We start from the raw sequence: 21897 nt of genomic DNA on the forward strand, positions 1-21897 counted from the left end.
TCAGCTGAAACCAAGACCTTGTCTGTAAGGGCTGCTCCACGTTTGCAGCTGAAAGAGTGACAGCAGGCACTAAAATGGAAGGTATATGAGAGCACCACACTGAGGGGAAGGGGGCATCATGATCCAAGGTCAGGCCAAGGCCAAGTCATCAATTTGACCAAGTCACCAACTTCTTGGCTTCTGTTACAACATCTATAAAATGGGGTTACTGAGCCTAACTTGCTGTGAGGAGGAGGGGTGGAGGAGATGAAGGTTGAAGTCCTTTCAAAGAAAAGGAAGGAAAGGAGAGAAGGAGGGAGGAAGTGAGGGAGGGTAGACTGTATTATTTCCAGGAAGACATGTGTACTGAAATTAGCCATGTGTCTCCAGTGTTAGAATTTCTTTAGAAAGATCAAGGTCATACACAGGAACTGTGAGTGAGTGTGGGAATAAGGCTGAGGACAGGGAATATTGTTCGGATGCAGGTGTCATAGTAACAAGGGCCCCTGGGTTCTTTTAAGCCAGTGCACTCACCATAGTGTGGAATGATGCTCCAGGCCATGGCAGATGCATAGATGCCTCCAGTCATCCAGAAGATGCCTAACCAACTGAGATGCTCTCCTCGTTTCTCCCGGGACAAGAATTCAGAAAAATAGGCAAAAACAATGGGCAGAGAACCCCCAATACTGCAGAGAGAAAATGCCAGAAAGTAAGAACCAAGTCAGACACTAAAAATGGTCATAGCAGGAACCCAATTGCCTTGTCCCACCCTTAGGCTCAGTGGTGAAATAACCCAGTGAATTCGAAAGACCGGCCAAGGCAGTGTCAGATTATTTTGACCTTATGACTGACTTTACAACCTAACCCCTTTCTAAGGTTCAACTTTAACACAGTATCTTGGAAGTCAAACAAAAACTCAGTTCAAAGTTTTCTGGAGGTACTACTCAGAGTCAGGGTATCAGGATGGATGGACCACTGGTCTTGGGGTTGGTGTGGGGGGAGGTCCAGCTGAACCTCTGTAATTACGCACCCTATGCCTGAGATGAGTCTGCAGAAGAGGAAGGCTCCATATCCCTGTACGAAGGAAGAGAGGGAGGCGAAGGAGGCGTTGACGGCCAGGGACATGCTGAGAACTCGCTTCCTCCCCAGCTTATCAGCCAGGCCCCCCAGGATGAAGGCTCCCCCCATCATTCCTAGGTAGACTATCAGCCCTGTGAGGAGGAGAAAGAGAGAGGAGAGGGTGGAGAGAGAATACAAGCGATTAGAGACCATGCAACATTTTAGAAAATCTGATGCCCATTTTAATGCATCCTAGAAATTCTGTGTCACAGACATAAAAGGTGGAATGTGACAGATGTTGGTGGCCAATTAGAAATGTTGGACAAATGTGACTTCTTAGGAATGGTATTCAAAAAATAATAGTCTCACCAGGTTTACATATATGTATACATACTAAAATAGATCAACCATAGCTGAGTTTGATGTATCTTTTTTCAGACGCATAATCTTCAGATGAGGGAAATTCTGTCATTTTATTTTTAAGCAAAAAAACAGTTGGTGGGCTTCCCTCGTGGTGCAGTGGTTGAGAATCTGCCTGCCAATGCAGGGGACACGGGTTCGAGCCCTGGTCTGGAAAGATCTCACATGCCGCGGAGGAACTGGGCCTGTGAGCCACAACTACTGAGCCTGCGCGTCTGGAGCTTGTGCTCTGCAATAAGAGAGGCCGCAACAGTGAGAGGCCCGCGCACCACGTTGAAGAGTGGCCCCTGCTCGCCACAACTAGAGAAAGCCCTCGCACAGAAACGAAGACCCAACACAGCCAAAAATAAATAAATAAATAAAAATTAAAAAAAAAAAAAAAAGTGTTGGTGCTACAAAAGTCCTTGTGGGGTTATGTTTAGAGAAATTTTCCAGGGAAAATTGTGGCCAAGCAGGTATGGGGAGCAATGGGAAGGAAAAACATGGTGCAAGTGAAAACAGCAATTCCCAACAAGACAGCTTATTTTATTAAACACCCAAGAAGGACCTTTTCCAAGCCACAGCCAACGTTCAGATGTCTTAGGGGAATGTGGAAGAGAGTAGCAATGAGCTATCCTTTCTTCAACACATGTAACTACTATGTGCCTTGTAATAGAATCAGTTAATTTATGATATCATTTAAATACAGTGTTGTACACACATTTATGGAATTCCAATGAAGCCAGCAAGCATCCTCACAGAGGTGGCAAATCTCCAGAAGCACATGGATAATTCTTTCCTACTAAATATTGAGTACTTACTAATTATCAACGACTGTGCTAGTACATCATTTACTAAACCCAAGAAGCAAATTTTGGAGAATGTCTTTCATGCAGTGGAAATACTGAATACAAATTAGGTAAGTGTTCTTTTGCTCAGCCTTGCCTGTAAATCAAACGAAGAACATCATTTGTCTTTCACAGAAAGGAAGCTTCTCCTGACCTGCGGATGCTTTATGTATGCAGATGTGTGCTGGGAAGGGCCCATGTAAAGCAAAGAGCTTCATTAGCTGGTTAATCAACTGGCAGGTAGGTCCCCAAAAGGAGCAATTCAACTATGCTCTGCTTTATCTTCCCAGTGGCAGATTTCCTTCTTTTATTATTTTTATTCCATGAGATGAAAAGAAATGATAACTTTGGTGTTGTCAATGGTTTTCACTAACTAGGATTCCCTTCCCTCATGTGAATTGTAACTTTTCACCTCTACATCACTCAAAGTCATGAAATATGTTATTTCCTTTTTCTTTTCCGTATATGTCACTTCATGAAATATGCCTGAGTCTATAAGCATTCATTAAATGCCTCTTATTAGGTAAGTGCTATTTTTGTTAATGGGGACACAGCAGGGTACAAACACATGAAAATCCCTGCCTTCATGGCACTTACATTCTAGTTGGGGAAAAGAGATTATAAATGAGTAAAAGATACAGTAAGTGGGATGCTGATAAGTGTTATAGAGAAAAGGAGAGTCAGGGTGGGAGGTGACAGTTCTAAATAAGATGGTTCAGGAAGCCCTCAGGGAAATGGGACATTTTGGCAAAGATCTGCAGGGAGTCAAACATGGGGATGTCTCGGGGAAATTGCTGGACCTGTGCTCCTAGACACAAGGTTTCTCTCCATTACAGTTTTACCAGTTTCTCAGCCCATAGCTCAGAAAATGCAGTGAGCAATTTCCCACTGTATTAGGTCACTGACACTTGTGTTTGAGAAAATGAGTCAAGACTTGCAAACCCAACTCAGACCTGGGTCATGCTGTACTGTAATAACGTCTGGGTTAGTCTTCCTGTTAGACTGTGAGTTTATCTGCCTGATCCAGCCCTGACTGGCCAAGGGCTTTCAGCATCTGGTTCCCAGCAGACTTAATCCTGCCCGGTTCTTAGCCATCAGGTGTTAAGTGGGATTGCCTTACTCACTGATGAGGGTGCCTTAAAACCATCTTCTGTTGCCATGACCTAGCTCCAGCAAGAATGAATTCGATCAGGTGCTTGGGTGAGCCTCAGGCTGTAGCTTCCCTATTATTCTCACCAAGTGGTTCTAGTTTGCAAGACTGGCTTTGTGTTTGGTCCCCATGCTAGTTTCCTACCAGCATCTGATGCCCCAACCAATTGGAAAAGTCCCAAACCCTGTGTGTGTCCACCCAGGCTTTCCCCAGGAAAGAACTGGGTTCTACTTCCTCAGACTTAGACAACCCACCTAACACCTTGACCACGGCCAAGAGCCCCACATCTGAGATGCCCTGCCCTTCCTCCCCACTCCCAGTTAGACCCCTGGGAGCTCACCACCAGTCCAGTTCACACTGTAGTTTCACACAATTCCTTATACTTGGTAATTCAGACTTCTAGACCAGAGCAGAGAGGGAACTTTTTTCTCCAGTTAGGTCTGTTAGGCTTCCAACATTTTTTGGCCTCAGTTTAGTGCAACTCCCCGCCAAGAATTTCCAACATCCCATTCAGCCAACAGAAAACTTGTGTTTCTCTCATGATACTTGGTCAGTAAACATTTGGAATAAAAAAATATATATATTGAAAGGGAAGAAAGAAGAAGGGGGAAAAGGGAGGGAGGAGGGAAGTCCCACCCAAATTGCAGCTCCATGAGCAAAATAGATGCTATGGTTGCTTTAAGCCACTGAGTTATACAGCAATAAATAATGGGACAGTAAGTGCCGAACAAACTTAAGGAGCCTAATATATCATATAATAGCAGCAAAATGGCAAACATGGGGTGAGCACTAGCCACTAGACAGGCTCTGTGATAAGCATTTCACAGGCATTGTTGATCCCCTTTCATGTTTACAACAATCCAGTGAGGGAGATACTGTTATTATCCTTATTTTATACAGGAGGAAACTGATCCACAGAGAGATAAAGTAGCTCCCCAGTGTCAACAACTGATGGAAATATCAAGATTTGGGACCAGTACTTCTGACCTCAGAGTCCCTGCTTCAACTACTATATTTCACTGCTCTTTATGGATAAGCATTGGTCAGACTTCGTAGCTCTGCATCAGTTCATTCTTTCTTCATTGGCTCGTCCCCAGGATGGCTTGCTCAGTGGGGCATGTTCTTTCCATTCAAGGAGATAAACCACAAAATCTGTGATTATCTCCTGGTGAGAAACAGTGCTCCAATAAAGGTATAGGTCAGGTATTTTAAAATCACAGAGGAGGAGCACAGCCTGGATACACCTCACGCAACATGGGAAGGCTTCCAAGAGAAAGACATTGAGCTGTTGTTGAAGGACACATAGAAGTCAGTCAGGTCTCCATCTTGGTGATGGGGGTGTATCGCAGGCAGCAGCAGACAGCACGTGCAAAGACAGGGAGGCTGAAAGAACAACTGATGTGTTTGGGCAACTACCTGCAAGTAGTTCAGTGTGAGTAGAACACAGTACTCGTGGGACCCCTGGTGAGGGATTGGGGCTGGAGGTTAGGACAGAGGCCAGATCATAAATGGCTCAGAAGTTGTGTGTGCATGTATGTATGTGTGTGTGTATGTGAGAGAGAGAGAGAGGGAGCACATGCATGCACATGTATGAGTGTGTGCACATGTGGTCTTTGCATGCCTATATGTGGGCCTACAAATTGGGGGGAAGAGAAGATAAGAATCAGAGGAATGGTCAGGACATTTGCTAAGAACCAAGCTGCACACCCCATACCCTGGTCCCACCCCAGAGAAAAACACTAGCGTCCAATAAATGTTCTATTTTTTTCTTACTTCAATAAAGCTATCTTCAGCACTTCTCGAATTTCACTATGTACAAAAATCATGGAGGTATCTTTTTAAAATCAGATTCTGATTCTCCAGTTTGGTAGGTCTGAGTTGGGGCCCGAGAGTCTACATTTCTAGCAAGACTTGTGCTGCTGGTCCACAGACCATACTCTGAGTGGCAAGAGGCTAGAGCACACCCAGCTTCAGGACAAGACAGGGAGGGGAAGTGGTAAGAATCCTGACTTTGGAACCCAAAGATCTCATTCACTGGTTGTGTAATTTGGGAGAAAATCCTCTCACCCTGTAAGGGCCTGACCTTCACATCTGTAAACTGATCATTGAGATAGCTAATCTCCAAGCTGCCTTCCCATTTGTTTGTTTCTAAAAAGTATAAATCATGAAGGATGAAATTCTGTGGAATTTCTCAGGAAGATTGTCAGACTAAAAAAACAAACCCAGACACAGATGCTTGATTAAACTTTTGTGATAGTCACACAAGACATGTTTATGGATCAGATGTGGCCCTAGGTGGCTTCTGGGCCACCAGTCTGCAATCCCAGCAGTGAACATTATGCCAGTTATTGAGCTGTTATCTCTCAGCTCCAAAGCCATCCTTCTAGCCCCTAGTTTGTCCACAAACTAATACAAGTACTTTGCAGGCTGCTCCCTGCTAGGCCCTGCCAGTGGGGGGCACTAGAGGGAGGCTTCAAGGAGGGGACCTCTGCTTTTTGCTCCTGTCGTTTCACCTGCGCAACACTTTTTCTCTCTGGCCGCAGCAATTCCCTTCCACAGCAGCAGCAGCTGAATCCAAAAAGCAGAACCAGACACATCCCGCCTCCCCTCCCCTCCCCTTCCAGAGCAGCACCAGCCAGCCTGGGCCCTCTCTCCAGAGATCTGAGCTGGCTCCATAGGGCCCCCTTTCCCTGAGCTTCTAAGTTATCATAATTCTAATTTATTCCCCCAGGTCCTAAGGGTGCAGCTGCTCCTTGCCTTCACTACCTCAGTATACTTTTTACAAACATTTCACTTACCCAGTTAATAATTTTTTACATTAAATTCTCTCTGTTCCAATAATTGCCATGATTTCTGTCTCCTGACTACATCCTGACTGATCCAGACACATAAGCAAATGGATGAATCTTAGAGATTAGACATTGAGTTCAATCCCTTAGCTGTACTGGATGAGGAGACTGAACATCAGAGAAGGTCAGGGACTCTCTCGGAAGCTCTCTGCTGGCCCGGGATCGGCTGGCACTACACTCTGGTCTCCTAGCTCCAGGCCGGGTGCTTTTGCTACCAAACCTCACTGTCCAAGGCAAAGGAAGAACTAGAAAGAACAAGAAGGGCTTCTCAAAATGCTGTCGTAGGGGGATCAGAATATGCGGCCTCCAAATGTGCCGCTTTGATATAAGGATTATTTTGAGCTGAAGACAGTTAGAAAGAGCAGACCCCAAAATAAAGCTCTGCCGTCCCTCACATTTGCCTAAAAGCAGGCTTAGACTCTAAATCACCAGAGACTCTTATCAACATAGTGCTGCACAAAGAGGAATCTACATAACAAACCTCACTAAAGCAACTCTGTATTAGTTTGCCCCACAGATTGATTTACCTTCCCACAGTTTGCCACTCTAGGAAGCCTAAAATCCTGTTAGTTTGTCTTGTCACTTCTCTACAAATGTATTGTTCTTTGTGAAGATGCTATCTAAGCCCAGATTCTAACCATCCTTAGAGTTACTCACAAGTATATGCACTGTGCATGGCAATAAAGTCTGTTTGTTTTTCTCTTGTTAATCTGTCTTTTGTCAGTTTAATTCAAAGGGTCCCCAGCCACCAAACCTAGAAGGATAGAGGGAAAAAGTTTTTCCTCCCCTGTACTGTTTTGGGACGCCATGAAAAGGAAGAATGGAAGAAAGATGAGCCTATCCAAGGAAAATTACTTCAGCATGAAGCTGATAAGGGACTAGTTAGAAAGCTAGGAAGTCTACCCTCCTTCAATGCTATTCAACAAGCTCAGTGGCATCTTGAGGCAATGTCCCCCCTAATAACACCAAGGTTTTTGAGGTAGTTAAAAACCATGATTTAGAGTCTAAGCCTGCTTTTAGGCAAATGTGGGGTAGGGCAGAGAGCTTTTTTTTTTTTTTTTAAGTCTGCTCTTTCTCAACTGTCTTCAGCTCAAAATAATCCTTATATCAAAGTGGCCCATTTGGAGGCCACATGTTCTGACCCCCTATGACAGCATTTTGAAAAGCTCTTCTTGTTCTATCTAGTTCCTCTTTCGCCTTGGACAGTGAAGTTTGGTAGCAAAAGCACTCTGCTACTTGCAGAGCAGGGGCATGGAGGTGAAAGGAGGGGGATGTGGTGGGGTGAGAAGGGCTTTCAACTGGTGGTAACACCACAAATAAAATGGAAAAGAGGGAGGAACCCACACTGATAGGTGCCCATAAAAGGAAGAGCCCAGTCTTGAGACACAAGACTTGAGCCGGTTGTGGTCACAGTCCTGGCTCCATGGGTTACCAGCAGCATGACCATGGGCTCCCCACTCAGCTTCTCTGATCATTGCTCCTTCTTTGCAAAATTCAGATACTAGTGATTATCTTGCAGAGTTGTTAGGATTATGTAGGACATTGGGTTGAAAGTACGTAGCAGGATGCTTGGCTCGAAAGTAAATACATAACTGATCAAAGTTGCTACTGTTGTTATGAGCAATGCAGCTTAGAATGGGCTGGTACCTGAGAAAGCCACAGGATTGGAAAAATGACAATAAGTTGGTGGTATTTTAAAATCAAATCAACCATATATTAGAATTTGAGAAAAGAGGATCAAGACAAGCCTAAGAAACTTATTTATAGGAGTTTTTAAAAAAAAAACTTATTTATTTATTCCCTTTAAATGTACCTCCCTCTATCTTTACCTGAAAAGGAAGCCAACTTCCAACAAAAAGCTTTTTTGGACTAAAGTTTTTTCAAGTTTCTTCTAACAAGACTTTGGTGGCGGGTGGGGGGGGACTTTTTTCCCCTAACTCTTCTGTTTCTTAAGTTCCCAAATTAAATGTCATCTCCTGAGAGAGGCACCCCTGATGTCCCAAACTAGGACTCAACAAACTTTTTCTGTAAAGGGCCAGAGAATAAATATTTTACTTGCAAATAATTTACTCTGCAGAAGTCTTGTGGTCTCTGTGACATATTCTTCTTCCTTTTTTCTTTATAATCCTTTAAAAATGTAAAACAAAAATACGGTAAGTCTCCTCCATACAAACAAGTTCCATTCCAAAAGCGTGTTTGTAAGTCCAATTTGTTCATAAGTCCAACAAAGTTAGCCTAGGTACCCAACTAACACAATCAGCTATAAAGTACTGTACTGTAATAGGTTTATAGTAATACTTTTCACACAAATAATTCATAAAAAACAAACACAAAAAATAAAGAAAACATTTTTAATCTTATAGTACAGTACCTTGAAAAGTACAGTAGTACAGTGCAACAACTGGCGTACAGGGGCTGGCCTCGAGTGAACAGGCAAGAAGAGTTACTGACTGGAGGAGGGGGAGGAGGTGGGAGATGGTAGAGCTGAAGGATCGTCAGCAACAGGAGATGGAGGGCAAGCTGTAACTTCACACACGTTCGAGAACTTGAACGTTCGTATGTAGGGGACTTACTGTAGGCCACAGACCTGTAGTCCATAGTTTTCTGACTCCTGTCCTGTTCCATATGAAATTCTGTCATCTCTGCTTGTCTTTCGGCACCATACTACCATTCCTTCATATAACATATGTCTATTTGCTATTATGTATTTATTGGCTCAACGTTTGTCAAATGCCTTTGACTGCCATGTCCCAGAGGAGGGGGAGGAGGGGACCTGTCAGTTCTGTCCAAGTGGAGTTCCCACTGTGTCTCTAGCACCCAGCACAGAGAATGACACCTTGTAAGCACTCCATTAATATTTTTTCAAGAAATAAACAAAATAATATTAAAATAATTCACACCCACTGTAGAAAACTCTGAAAAATACATTAAAAATGTATAAAAGGTAAAGTCAAAACTATCATACCACCACTCAAAGACAGCTGTTATTAGCGTACTTTATTCTTTGTATTTGTACACATACAATTACATGGTGGAGACCATTCTGTCTTGGAAGTTCCATAACCTATTTTTTCCACTGATAAGTAACTCAGCAAAGAACATCTTTGTGCATATGTCCTTGTCTGCGTTGCTAGTTATTTGCTCAGAATTGATTCCTAGAAATGAAATCATGAGGTCAAAGGGTTTCTTGAGACCCAGCGTTGAATTTCCTTCCAGAGAGCTGGTATGTAACACAAACCTCTTGCCATCTCTAGAGATGCTCTTCACACAGACAGAGTACACCCGCAGCACCAGGGGCAGCACGTTGAGGAGATAGACAATCAGAATGTGCTGGCTTATATGTGATGGGAAAGAAGAGCCTCCTGCAGGATAATCTTCTTTATCTAGCAATTAACCAAGGACAAAGAAAGCATTTCTCACACTTTTTTCACTTGAATACATAGAAATTAAGTGCATTAATATCCTAGGAAACTTCTGAGCTCCCTTTTTCTGCAGCCACTCCAGTATTTATTTGACTGCATGCATGTGCCTTGCAAGAATAAAAATCAGCATCTCCAGATGGAACCATTTCTATTCCACTTCTTTATTATTCATCCAAATATACTTTCTTGAAGGGTAATGTTCTCTTGGACTAGGGTCTGGGAGTCACAGATATATAAAGTTTACTGCTTTATCACGTGGTAAACGTGATAAAGGTTGAACACATAAGTGAACCCCTGGGAGAAGTCTCACTTTGGTACTAAGTCATGGAAGAACATCAGGTTATCTATCTGCATACCCCTATGAAATCAGATGCCTTGGGTAGTTTGGCCAAGTGCTTTGTTTATATAACATCTGGATGCTTGGAAACTTCTGGGATAAGTAAATACTTCCTTTTGGGTCTAAAGCATTTAGCACAGAAAAGGTTTGGTTTTAACAGTATGTCTAGTGGAAACCAACCCGGCAGTCACTGTATTGGACTCTTCTAGTACTTTATGTGTCCGATAAACTCAAGTGAATGAATCTTTGGAAGTAGGTTAACTTTCCCAGTCTACTGAAAGTTGGAGCTCTCCAAAAGGTCACATAAGATATTTGGAAACAAGTGTGGAGAAGAGAAAGGAAGGGACAAAGGAATTAGCATCTTTTAAGACCCTACCATGTGTTAGATACTATGCTAGGTGATATATAGAATAATTTTAATTTGTCATTCCAACCCTGTGAGGGAAGTATTGTTTTCATTTAATAGATGAGGTTAGGAGCTTTCCTCTCTGACCACAATTATTGAAATATCTGAGTAAATTGTTCTAATATCTGATAGAAGAAATCCACGTTTACAGTTGGGTGATTCATCAATGCCCCAAATTATGGAGTAGCTCATGAGAAAAGGTGCACTAATACTATTCAAGGACACCAGGGTTGGAGGTATTTGTCACTCTGCCTGAGGATGCAATACATTCACTCATGCTTGGTTCTTCAGCTCGAGAGAAGCCACAATGCTATGGAAGAGCAGAATCATCCGTCCTGGAAGGTCTAGGTTTGGCATGTGGCCAATAGATCCAGAGGTAGGGGTCTGCAGATGGATTGGGGAATCAGAGACAGAGCCACTTGCTTCAGCAACATGGTGTAAGGATAGGGTCTTAAACCGGGAAGAGGTTCTTTCTCCAGCAATACTTAAAGGAAATTAAAGACCCTGCAAGTCAGCCCAGAGACTTTATCAACCCAGGTGACGCATAACCAAGCTCAAGCCACAAGGCAATATTCTGAGCCAAGCAGTGAGCCTGTAAGTATACCCAGACCCCAGATCTCTAGCCATGTCTTCGGTGAGTAGAAGATAGGCCTACAGCCATCGTGGAAGCAACTGTAACAGAAAACTTTCAGGACACTAGTGAGGTTTCTGCCCCGGGCTAGCCCTGGGGCAAAGGGGTATCTGTCATGTCCCTTAATCTTCTCTCAGGATGTTGTTCTCACAACATCCTCAAGGAATATTTCTTAGTGCCTCTTCTTGATAAGAAGAGGCACTAAGAAATATTCCTTGAGGATGTTGTGAGAACCCTGAAATTGCCTTGTCCACATACCACCACACTAGAGCCATCTTAGAAAAGCAGAGATTTCCTTTTGGTACCTCTCAGTGCCCGTAAGAAGAGGTGTCACCTGGACTAAAACCAGTAGAGGTGTGACATCTCTGATAGCTCTCCTGGACACCGTGGGCATCTCAGATATGACCATTACCCAGTGAGCCTCGGCAGTCCCTCAACCATTCCACTAAAGCCCAAGTTGAGGCTGCCATTGTGGTCACTTCTAGAGGATGGAACCATGTATCTGATGACATCTAGGACCAGTCCAGGAGAATCACGGTAGTGCTAATTAATTGCAGGGTATGGCTCAGAGTTAGTAGCTGAGACAGGAGTAGTTGACATAAAATCAAGAATGGAAACCAAAATCTTTACAAGGAAATTTGCTCAGCCCCCTTCTCTATGTATCAGCAAGTGTGGGAAAGGGGCATAGAGATTAAATAAGTCCAGCCCAGTCCTCCGGTTTCAAAAACACTCACAATATAACAGAAATAAATAGGTGGAAACAAGTGAAGTGGTAGAGCAGGGCAGGGGCCAGAGAACGGCCACAGCAAGAACTCTGACAAGCTGATGACTAGAAAGAGGGTGGGGGCCAAGCTTTGCTATCTTAGAATAAGCAGATGGTTGGGGGTGGTAAAGGAATGGTTGGATGGGGACAGCAGGACTGAGCCTCACACAGGGATCAGAAGGTGATGAGGCTGGTTATTGGCAGAGGTCAAACTCACGACCTTACAAAACTTGGATGCCTTTTGGTACAAAGACTCTGAACAGGCTACCTTGTCTTCAAAGAACATTATCTTCTATATTAGCATAGAGTTGATTTAAAGCCAGACTGGAAAAGATCTGTCTTTCTCTCTGGGACACCTAGACATCTGGCTCTGACTCATGGCTAAGATAAGGGTAATGAGATTTGTGATGTGCTGTTTAAAGTCTGAAACTCCCCTGGTAATCCCTAGAGACAATTTGTTTACTCATGGTTTTCAGTGTCATAACTGGTTAGTCAACCTGGCTCTACCACAGAATCAGAGGGACAAGAAAATCCCTCTGGGAACTTCTGCCTTGAGGTCTCCTAAAGTGAAGATTTCTTGCACAGATCTTGGTGGTTTTATCTGGAGACAAGCCCATATGAGAATAAGAAGGACCTTGGGGAGTGTGCCTGGATGTCTTTTGAATGTCCAGTTCCTGCCTACAATCTCTTTCTCTCTTTCTCCCTTTAAATAAGAGCCTATGTGACTATACTCAGAGGAGTCTTGTGAGTCCTCTCAAATATCCAAACTGATGAAATCTTTTCACCTCTTAGCCCAAAGATTTCAAAATCAGATGCCTACAGGGGCCAAGCAGTAAATGCAAATGAGTGAAGTTGAGCAGGCATATTTAATGGGGAATGGTAGGAATGGCGGAATTCAGGCCCATCTAAAGGGAGCAGCCATACTTAACTTCAGCCAGTTGTTGTGTTATCAAATATACACTCTATTCCTAGAGTTTCAAAAAGAGCCGGAAATCTGATTTCTAAATAAAATTCCTTGCTTTTTAAAACACTCTACTAACAAAACAATTATTTTCATCCACTGTTTGCAAACCCTATGTGACAGAGATCGGCACAGGTTTTAATATTAGTATGTTAGGAAAGTGGGTATTCACACTTTTGTTGAAATAAAATGTATCTCGTGGGTCAGATCTCAATTTTTTTATTCCTATGACAATTACTCTTAATTTTCTCTTTACCTTTGTATCAGGTATTGAGTACCCCCTGGATAGTGATGTTCTATGCTCTTTCCTGTCTGTCTTCACATTGCTTGTTTCTCCATCTGGCATGCTCTCTGTTCAGATCTTTGCATGGCTGGCTCCTTCCAAAGCTTCCATGACCACCCATCCACACCATCCATAGTGGTGTCTCCCTCTGACAGGTGGAATCACAAAGCCCAGTTAGAAGGCCATTATATCCCAAGTGGGTGACACTGACAGCTTGGAGTGGAGTGATTGGTGGCAGTGGAAATGGTAAGAAGTGGCTGGATTCTGGTTGTATTTTAAAGGTAGAGTCAAGAGAATAGATGGTATGTAAAGCAGAGATTGCATCAGCTCTCCAAAGAAGTGAGTGGCAATAGAGAGGAGCTTCCTTGGCTGAGTACTGAAATGTTCCAATGTTTAAGGGTCAGGAAGATGAAGAGAAACCAGCAATGGAGAATGAGAAGGAGTGGCCAGTGGAACAGCAGGGAGACTGGAGGCAGGGGTAGCCTAGACATCCAATAAAAAAAGTGTTTCAAGGAGGCGGGAGGGCTGAACTCTTACAGTTGCTGCTGACAGGTCCGGAATGTGGAGGACTGAGATTGGACCACTCGATTGACCAAGTGGGGGTCACTAGTGATATAGACAAGAACAGTTTTCTGAAGTGTTGGGGACTAAATTCTGTTCAAAATTGAGCAAAAATGGAAAGTGAGGACTTGGATTTAGTGAGTTTTACTGAAAACAGAAGAGATGTGTGTGAAGTCAGGATTAGAGAAACTGTATCATGTTTGTGTGCTGATGGGAATGACTCGAGATAGACAGAAAAATAGATGAGGGAGAGGAAGGTGAGAATTATGAAAGTGGTACCCTGGGGAAGTGAGAGTGGATGAGAATCTAGCCTGAGAGTAGACAGGTGAGCCTCGTAGCTCCTCCACAGCAACAGGAATAAGATGTAAGCCCAGGGGCAGTTAGGAACGTAAGTGTGGAGGTAGGCACTGTGGGAGTTCTTTTCTGGTTGCTTCTGTTTTCTCAGTGAAAGAGGAACTGAGTTCATTATGCTGAGGTTAAAGATGGGGAGGAGGCGCTGGGAACTGGCAAACAGAGGATGAGGCATGAAATTGTCATCAAGGAGACTGGGAAAGTGAATAATTCAGGGGAATGAAGGATGATGGCTGGCAGCACAAGGGTGCCCTTGAGGTTATTGACAATAAATTTAAAGTGAGACCAGTGGACAACATGGTGTGTATCTCACCAGCCATGTTCACCTACAGGGTACAGGGACAGACTGATGAAGAGTGAGGTGTAACCAGAGCTGAGGGACATGACAAAAAAGAGAGGCACAAGGAAGTTGATGGCGGTTATGATTCTGGCTCGCAGAATTTAAGTTCAGTGAAGAATGGGATGAGGACAAAAGCGTGGTGAGTGACAGACCAAAAGGCTGTAGGTCTCATGAGGTTGAACAATTGTGGGAGCTGGAAGACTGGATAGAGTGAGCTAGAAAGACAGAAGAAGGGGTACTTGACATTGGGATTGTGGAGGGGTTGGAGTAATTGATAACAATAAGACCTAGGGTAAGACCAGGACAGTAGGTGATTAGAAAGGGGGGATATCATTGCAGAAGACTTTAAGGAAAGAAACTAGGATATTGGAAAGTGCTTACTGAAATCACCAAGAATTATAATGGAAATAGTGACAGTAAACCTGGCACTAAATTCCTCAAGGAATGAGGGGGCATGACACAGGGGGCCAGTAGATGACTGCAACAAGGATGCATGCTAGGTGATACCCTCTGAGGACAGGAGATGCAAATGAGGAATGTTTTAAGGAGGAGGAAGGGAGAATGGTCTGGAAATGTCATGGGGGAGCCAGGAGGAGCAATGGTACAGGGGTGTGGAATATGAAAAAGGAAACAGCCACCCACTAAGACTGCAGGGCTAAGTAACATCCTCAGAGAAGAATACATTTCAGTTGTAGCAAAAAGGCAAATGACATTAAGGGAAGAGGTGGGAGATGAGATAGGGGAAAAAAAAGGATGCACAGTGCCATAGGGGAATGAAAGTCTGGGTGATAATGAACATCTTGGGAGACATGGACCTCTCATGGTGACCAACACGTACAGTGACAAAGGGTGTAAACATGCTCCCGAAGGTCTCAAAACCAATTTTGGTAGCACGGTTGGTAGTATTAGGGGGAAAAGAAGTATTGAAGGACCTACCTAGAGCACCCTGAGTTCTGGATCACCCCCTGCTCCTGCCAATGGAAGAATGGAGTTTAGGAAGGTGTGGGGGGGGTGGTAGAATCATCTCATTTATTGTCTGTTTCCCCCTAAAACGTTACTTCCATGAGGGAGGCACTTGTATGTCATTCATCAATGAGCCACTCAATAAATAATTGATTCCTTAAAGAGTTATTCAATAAGATAAAAAATATATATATACAAAGCAAGATCATATTTATTGGGTCCTTATTGGGCACTTTGATGAGCCCTTGATGTACACTATCTTATCACCCCTCACAATAGTTCTGTGAGGTAGGTACTAATAATATCTTAATCTTATAGATAATGAAACCAAAGTTCAGGGAGGCTAAGTGACTTGTCTAAGATGGTAGAGGTAGTTAGTGATAGAGCCAAAATATTAAGTCAGACTGTCCACCTTTAAAGTGTTTATACATATGGTAGACTCTGTTGGTCACATTCCCAACAGGACTTTTTCCCTCTTCTTCCTTGTTAAAGGAAGCGTGGTTTTGTTAGGTATTAAAATGTGTTCAGAGAAATACACACACACACACACACACACACACACACACACACACCCCTAGGGGATGAAGCATAGTTAACTTAAGATGGTCCTCTGAATCCAGCTCTTAATTGAGGGAGAGCAATAAGACATACAGGGATGTCTGTCAAAGGCTACTAGGCAATGTTTTTGTGCAATAAAAGAGAGAACATTGCAGAAGAGGCACTTTCTTGCCACCCTCGCTCTCACTTCCTGCTTGGAAAGCCATCATGGGAGGATGTAGAGCATAGAGCTACGGTGGTCAGCTTACGACCATGACGGAAAGGCCAGAAGAATGTCCTTGCCTAATGTCCTGACATCAGTAGGCCATTGACCTAACCCTGGAACCACCTACTTTAAGAATTCTTGATAAGTAAAGAATAAACATCTTCATGATTCAAAGTCATTGTTACCGGCAGTTGAATACATCCTAGACACATATCGCCTCCTAAAAAAGAAAGCATACAGATGAAAGATCATCTGATTGATTTACATAGTCATTCCTTAAGAGCAAAAGGCAAGGCAACTCTGTGTAGAGGAAAGCCCTCTGTGCCAGTTGCCGGGGGCCCAGGTCCTGCTCTCAGAGCTTGTGACCTTGAAGAACTTGCTTCCTCCTTGGGCCTCAGTTTCCTCCAGTTAGAAATGAAAGGCATGTTAGGAGTTCTCCTTTATCCCTTTCACTTCTAATATTAGACGATTCTATAATGTTGTAAGTAATGGCTTATGCCTTATAATCTGTCGTTACATCTCCTTCGAAGGATAAGACTTTCCTTTCTAGGACCCAAGGAGAGGTGAGGCAGAGAGGCCAAGGAAAGGATGCGACTTCTTTAGGCTATTTGCTGCACGTCCCCAGTGGAGACTGATATATGCCTCTGAGTCAGCAAAATCTCCGGTGTTGAAACAGATGATGCTCACTCTGCACATTTGAGCAGCCTGGGCCCGTCTGAACGGAGAAAAGAGTGCTCACATTCAATCTGTTCAGTGGACCCCAGGGGCATGTCAAAGGCTATTACACTTCCAAGACCATCTATCTGACTCTCCCTTCCCTCCTCCCTGCCCTGCTAATATCTGAGACTTCTCTGGAAACGAAATCAATCCTTTCCAAAGAAAAACCCAACTCATCTGGGCTTGTGCTGCACAAGGGTTATAAATACAGAGAGATTTTACACATGCTGGCCTGCAAAGGGCCATGATAGCTGTATAGTCGTGAACTCCACATTGGACAAGAGTGTTCCATTGTCTGATGTGGTTCCTGGCAGAAGGAGGGTAGGGAAGTCCTTTGTGCCTCTGCTGCTCTGGTCTAAAAAGGTGATGGAGCATTCCTTGGGACCCTTTTCACGGGTGGATGGCAGTGTTGCTCTTCAGCAATATGACAGCCTATTCTGGGCTCACAATCTATGCCTCAGATCACTGCAAGTCCCTGGTGAAATCGGCACCTGGCCTTTCTGGTCCAGCTGGCTGGGACGTGGACTACGTCATACTCTCACCTACAGAGATAAGCTGTAACTGACTCTAGCACTCTGATGGAGGCCCAGTGCCTACTTGGCAACTGTATCTTATCAGAGTCATGCATTTAGTGTAAAGGTTGCTCAAGGTTACTTATGTAATGGTCACCTAGAGACATCTTCCATAGATGGGACAGCAAGGTAAAGGAGCAGCAGTAGACTTTGCAGGCAGACATAACTGGTTTCAACTACTAGAGCCATCACTAACTAGTTTTGACAAGTTACATTAACCTCTTAGAGACTAAGTTTTCTCATTTGTAGAACAGTGAAAATAATGCTTCCCTTGCAGGTTGTTATAAGGATCAGAAATGTCATATATAAAATGCTTAGTATAAAAGAGTTTATCAAACTGTAATTTTTGGTGGCGGTAGTAATATAATTATTATAATTTGATTTTAATTTAAAAGAAAGGTAACAGGTTGTACCAGTCCTGGTAAATAATGAACACTTAAGCATTAGTTCTTTGCTTTTTATGAAGAAATCCGTACATGAAAAAATAAACCTTCCAACCTCATTACTATAAAGTAACCCACAGTGAACACGAGTGGCAATGAGTGACAACGCAAGACAAGAAAACTACCTTAGGAACCATATGCATCACTTACGGTCTTTGAGCAGCACTTCCTTCATCCTATAAACTTGGGATTACCACTCTGACCACCTCACAGTTTCACTTCAAGATCAAATGTGAGTATCTATGAAAATCATTGATAATCTCTTGGATATCAAAATCCATTGATAATCTTGTTTGCAAATGTAAACAAGATTTTTGGGTACAGCCCCATTTTCCTTACACTGGTCAAGGTGTATGCAAATATCCCATCCATCACCACAAACTCAAGAAGGAAGCCGTCTGGGGAGAATTCCTAGGTAGCACAATAAAAAAACCCTGACAACTCAGTAGCTCCTAATAACCCTGAGTAGCTGTGTAAACTACCTAGTTTTCTAGCCCAGCTGCACAACAGAATCACCAGGCAGCTGTGAAAAAATGCCTATGCCATACCTCACTCACAGAGTCCCTGACAGCATTATTCTACAGCAAGGCCTGTTTTTGTTTTGGTTTTGGTTTTTTAAATAATATTTATTTATTTATTTGGCTGAGCTGGGTCTTAGTTGCAGCACATGGGATCTTCGTTGCCTCGTGCAGGATCTTCATTGCAGCATGCGGGATCTTTAGTTGCAGCATTCGGGCTCTAGTTCCCTGACCAGGGATTGAACCCGGGCCCCCTGCATTGGGAGTGAGGAGTCTTAACCACTGGACCATCAGGGAAGTCCCAGGGCCTGTTTTTTTTTTTAACAGTCCCTCAGGTGACTCAAATGGGCAGATAGAGGGGAGAAGCCCTCACCTGGAGCAGTGGTTCTCAACTGGAGGTGACTTTGTCCCTCCAGGGGATATTCTGCAATATCTGGAGACATGCCCAACCCTGCAACTTCCCCTCCATTCACAGTAAATATAACAGTTTACTTAAGGATTTCTCCCATTCATTCCTGCTGTATTTTCCATGGTCTGAAGATTATATTTTCAAATATGTGGATTAACAGCCCTATGAGCTTTTTCTAATTCACTAAAGTTTTCCATGGTGGGGACAAATATAGGGGAATACATATAAATAAGTAACTAGCACATTTGTATTCCCCAAATTAATAAATCATTAGTTACCAAACATCTTTTATTTAGGTCTCAAGGAGTGTGCTTACAACTGTGGAGAAAAACAAAAAACCTTCAAGTCTTTGAAGGTCTCATGGCCAAAGACGTTCTGCAAAAAGTGTAGACAGAATGTACTGAGACATCTTCACTACAATGAAAGTTCAAACAAGTTAGAAGCTGAACATCATCAGGTTGTTGGATCAGAAGATCCAACAGATGGGTCAGATGGATCAGAAGAGCAGAATGAGTATTAACTGAGGACATACTGTGTGCAGACCCTGAGCTGGACAGTTAGAAGGGTGATCTCATTCAATTCTCCCAACAGCCCTGAGAGCTAAGTACTCCTCTCCCCCTCCCCTCCCCCTCCCCCTCTTTTTCCAGACAATGCTATTTACTCCATGTAAAACTAAAACCTACACACATAGAGATCCAAATAGCTTAGATTCAATCTTGATGAAAATCAGAGTAGAAATCCAGGATCCATAAGTTCGAATAAGTGGTTGATAGTTGGTTTTTGACACAAATGCTTTCAGACTGAGGTAGGCTCTATCCTTCGACGTAGGACTAAGTTGAAAGGCACAAAAAAAAAACAGCTGTAGACAAATGGGAAAAATGCCTCACTCAAAGCTAAAGCCGTACTTAACATGTAGCCCGCATCATAAAACTGAGGGTTTTGTTTCAAGAAGGTCTCCTTGCAAGATTTTTCTTAACCCCGTTACAATTAACCCAAGGGTTAATTGTGAAATAACTTTTAATCTTGAAATTACGATGCTGGTTTTTTGGTTGCTTGGTTAGCTGATGGGTTGGTTGGTTGTACAGGAAATTGTTTTTCTTCCTTTATGTTTGTCACAGAAAATTGAATTTACTCATCAGCTTTGTCATAATCAACCCTCTGACTATGAATTCACTGATTTTATTGCAATAAACACAGCCAGCTGTGTAAAAATGTCAATCTCTTGAAGTTAGGAAGGGTTGTCTTCTTTGCATAAGTCGTCGGTTTTCTTTCTTGCATATATTAAATAAGAAAAAAAAGGTGCTTATAGCAGAAATATTTTGAAGCTCTATATAAAAAAATCTCAATTTTTCAAAACACTCAAACAGCTTCTACTGTTTCCTCTATGTACTAGTCCAGGAATTGCATATTTCTCCCTTGGAGTACTCCAGTAAACTTCTGTCAGATCTCCCACTTTAGTCTCTCTCTCTGACAATCCATTTTTCGTCAGTGTGGGGATTTTGCCAGTTGCTAAATATGTCTACTCCAGTTAAGCAGTCCAGAACTGGGGAAATAACCACAGGGTGGATTTGGGGACCTACCGGGCCCTCTGTGAGATGGGCCTGAGCCAAAACTCCATTGATCACCTGGCCTCCATTAGTCCCTAATCTGACTGATAGAACACAGTGATGTTTTGAATCTCCTGGAATTAGTACCAGTCCAGATCCAGTGTCTGGTAATCCTCAAAAGGTCTGATTATTTCCTTTTCTCCAACGCATAGTCACGCTGGTAAAAAGCCAAAGGTCCCTTGGGGAAGACTGGAAGAAAGATGAACCAGTATAAATTTTTGGCAGCGGCCTGGGATCCTTCCTCAAGGGGACCCAGCCTCCCCTTCACTCATGGATTTTGGGTCTATAAACTGGCTCAAATCTGGGAATCAATTGAGGGGCAGTGACTGTTTTTATGAGACAGGTTAGACTTTTGTTCACTTGACCTGGAATTTTTCTGCTCATACAGATCAAATAAAAATTTAGTAGGCTCCCTATGTATTTCACTTCTGGGAATACCACAGTCTCTTAGAGTCAGGTACTGCTTCGACTCTGCTGTCCATTACAGTAATCATGCCCACCTTGACTCTGGTGGTTAAGTACTGTCCCTTGGCCCCTGCCACCCAGGGTCCAATTACTCTGCATTTAGGTTTCTCACTTCAGTGACTGAAGTCCCCACTGCGAGGTCTGGCTTACATGTAAGAGTGATCACAGAGCTCTTCAAGGATGCTGGGGGTCCCCTCACAAATTTATTTCTCATAGTCACGGTGAAAGGTGTGTCCTGTGTAACCCCCCAAGGCAGGTGAATAGGTTTTAAATGACAAATTCACTCCAACATTCCAATCTCCCTAAGCCTTTGAATCTCTTCCTCTACATTAAACCAAGGCAGGTCTGGCATTCAAGTTCATTTACTGTGGGCCAACTTTTGGTCCATGTTTTAGCCAACCAACCGACCAAACTAGTAGAGCCCTTTCTAACTCCCCGAGCTTCAACATTAAATGCAGAAATCTCTGTTTATCGGGTCCATATCAATTAATGTGGCCCAATCCAAATTTATGTTCCTTCCACCATTACCCCACCCCCCTAATATCCATTCCCACACATATTCCCTGAACTTCTGTGAAAATTAGAAAAACCAAGTAGTTCTTTTGCAGTGTAGCAGAACTCCTCATGGGTCACATTTTGACCCTCACTTTTAGGGACCTGCAGGGACTTGAGTTTAGTTATAAGTCCAGAAGAAAAGAGGGGTGGGGGTCCTGAGGAGAATCAACAATGTCTTGCAAGGCAGGTGCCTTAAGGGGAGGCCATTACAGCTTCCTCATCAACGCAGGGTTAACCCCCTCAAGACGAGTGGAGGGCCTGCTTCTATTGGCGAAGAGAACTGATCAAAATTTAGGAGTTCAGTGTCCCCAGCTGCATCAGGGTCTTCCCACACATCCCCATGCCAACTTCCAGGATCCTATTTCTTCCCTATCAATGCCTTTACTTTAACAGTAGACATGCTGTGAGGCTGGGAATTCAACCTGCACTGTAATTCAGCCACTCAGAGGATGAGATACTGGGTTTGGTTGTCAGCAATCTCAGGAGATAAAGGTGTCCTTCAGGGCAGACATAGAAGATTTTGGGTCATTTATGCAGTGCTTGTGC

General features: G+C 43.3%; 1 protein-coding gene across 3 annotated transcripts in view; it reads right to left on the reverse strand.

The window, feature by feature from the left end:
* Positions 1-21897, reverse strand: part of SV2B (synaptic vesicle glycoprotein 2B) — a 199556-nt gene that overhangs the window by 48068 nt on the left and 129591 nt on the right. For all 3 annotated transcript variants that reach the window (XM_067695876.1, XM_067695886.1, XM_067695895.1), the window contains 2 exons: positions 1010-1190; positions 514-665 (listed from right to left, as the gene is read on the reverse strand). In XM_067695876.1, coding sequence (XP_067551977.1) covers positions 514-665; positions 1010-1190 — 333 coding nt within the window. The remainder of the gene's footprint in view (positions 1-513; positions 666-1009; positions 1191-21897) is intronic.

This window comes from Pseudorca crassidens, chromosome 1, assembly GCF_039906515.1.
Source record: "Pseudorca crassidens isolate mPseCra1 chromosome 1, mPseCra1.hap1, whole genome shotgun sequence".
NCBI lineage: Eukaryota > Metazoa > Chordata > Mammalia > Artiodactyla > Delphinidae > Pseudorca > Pseudorca crassidens.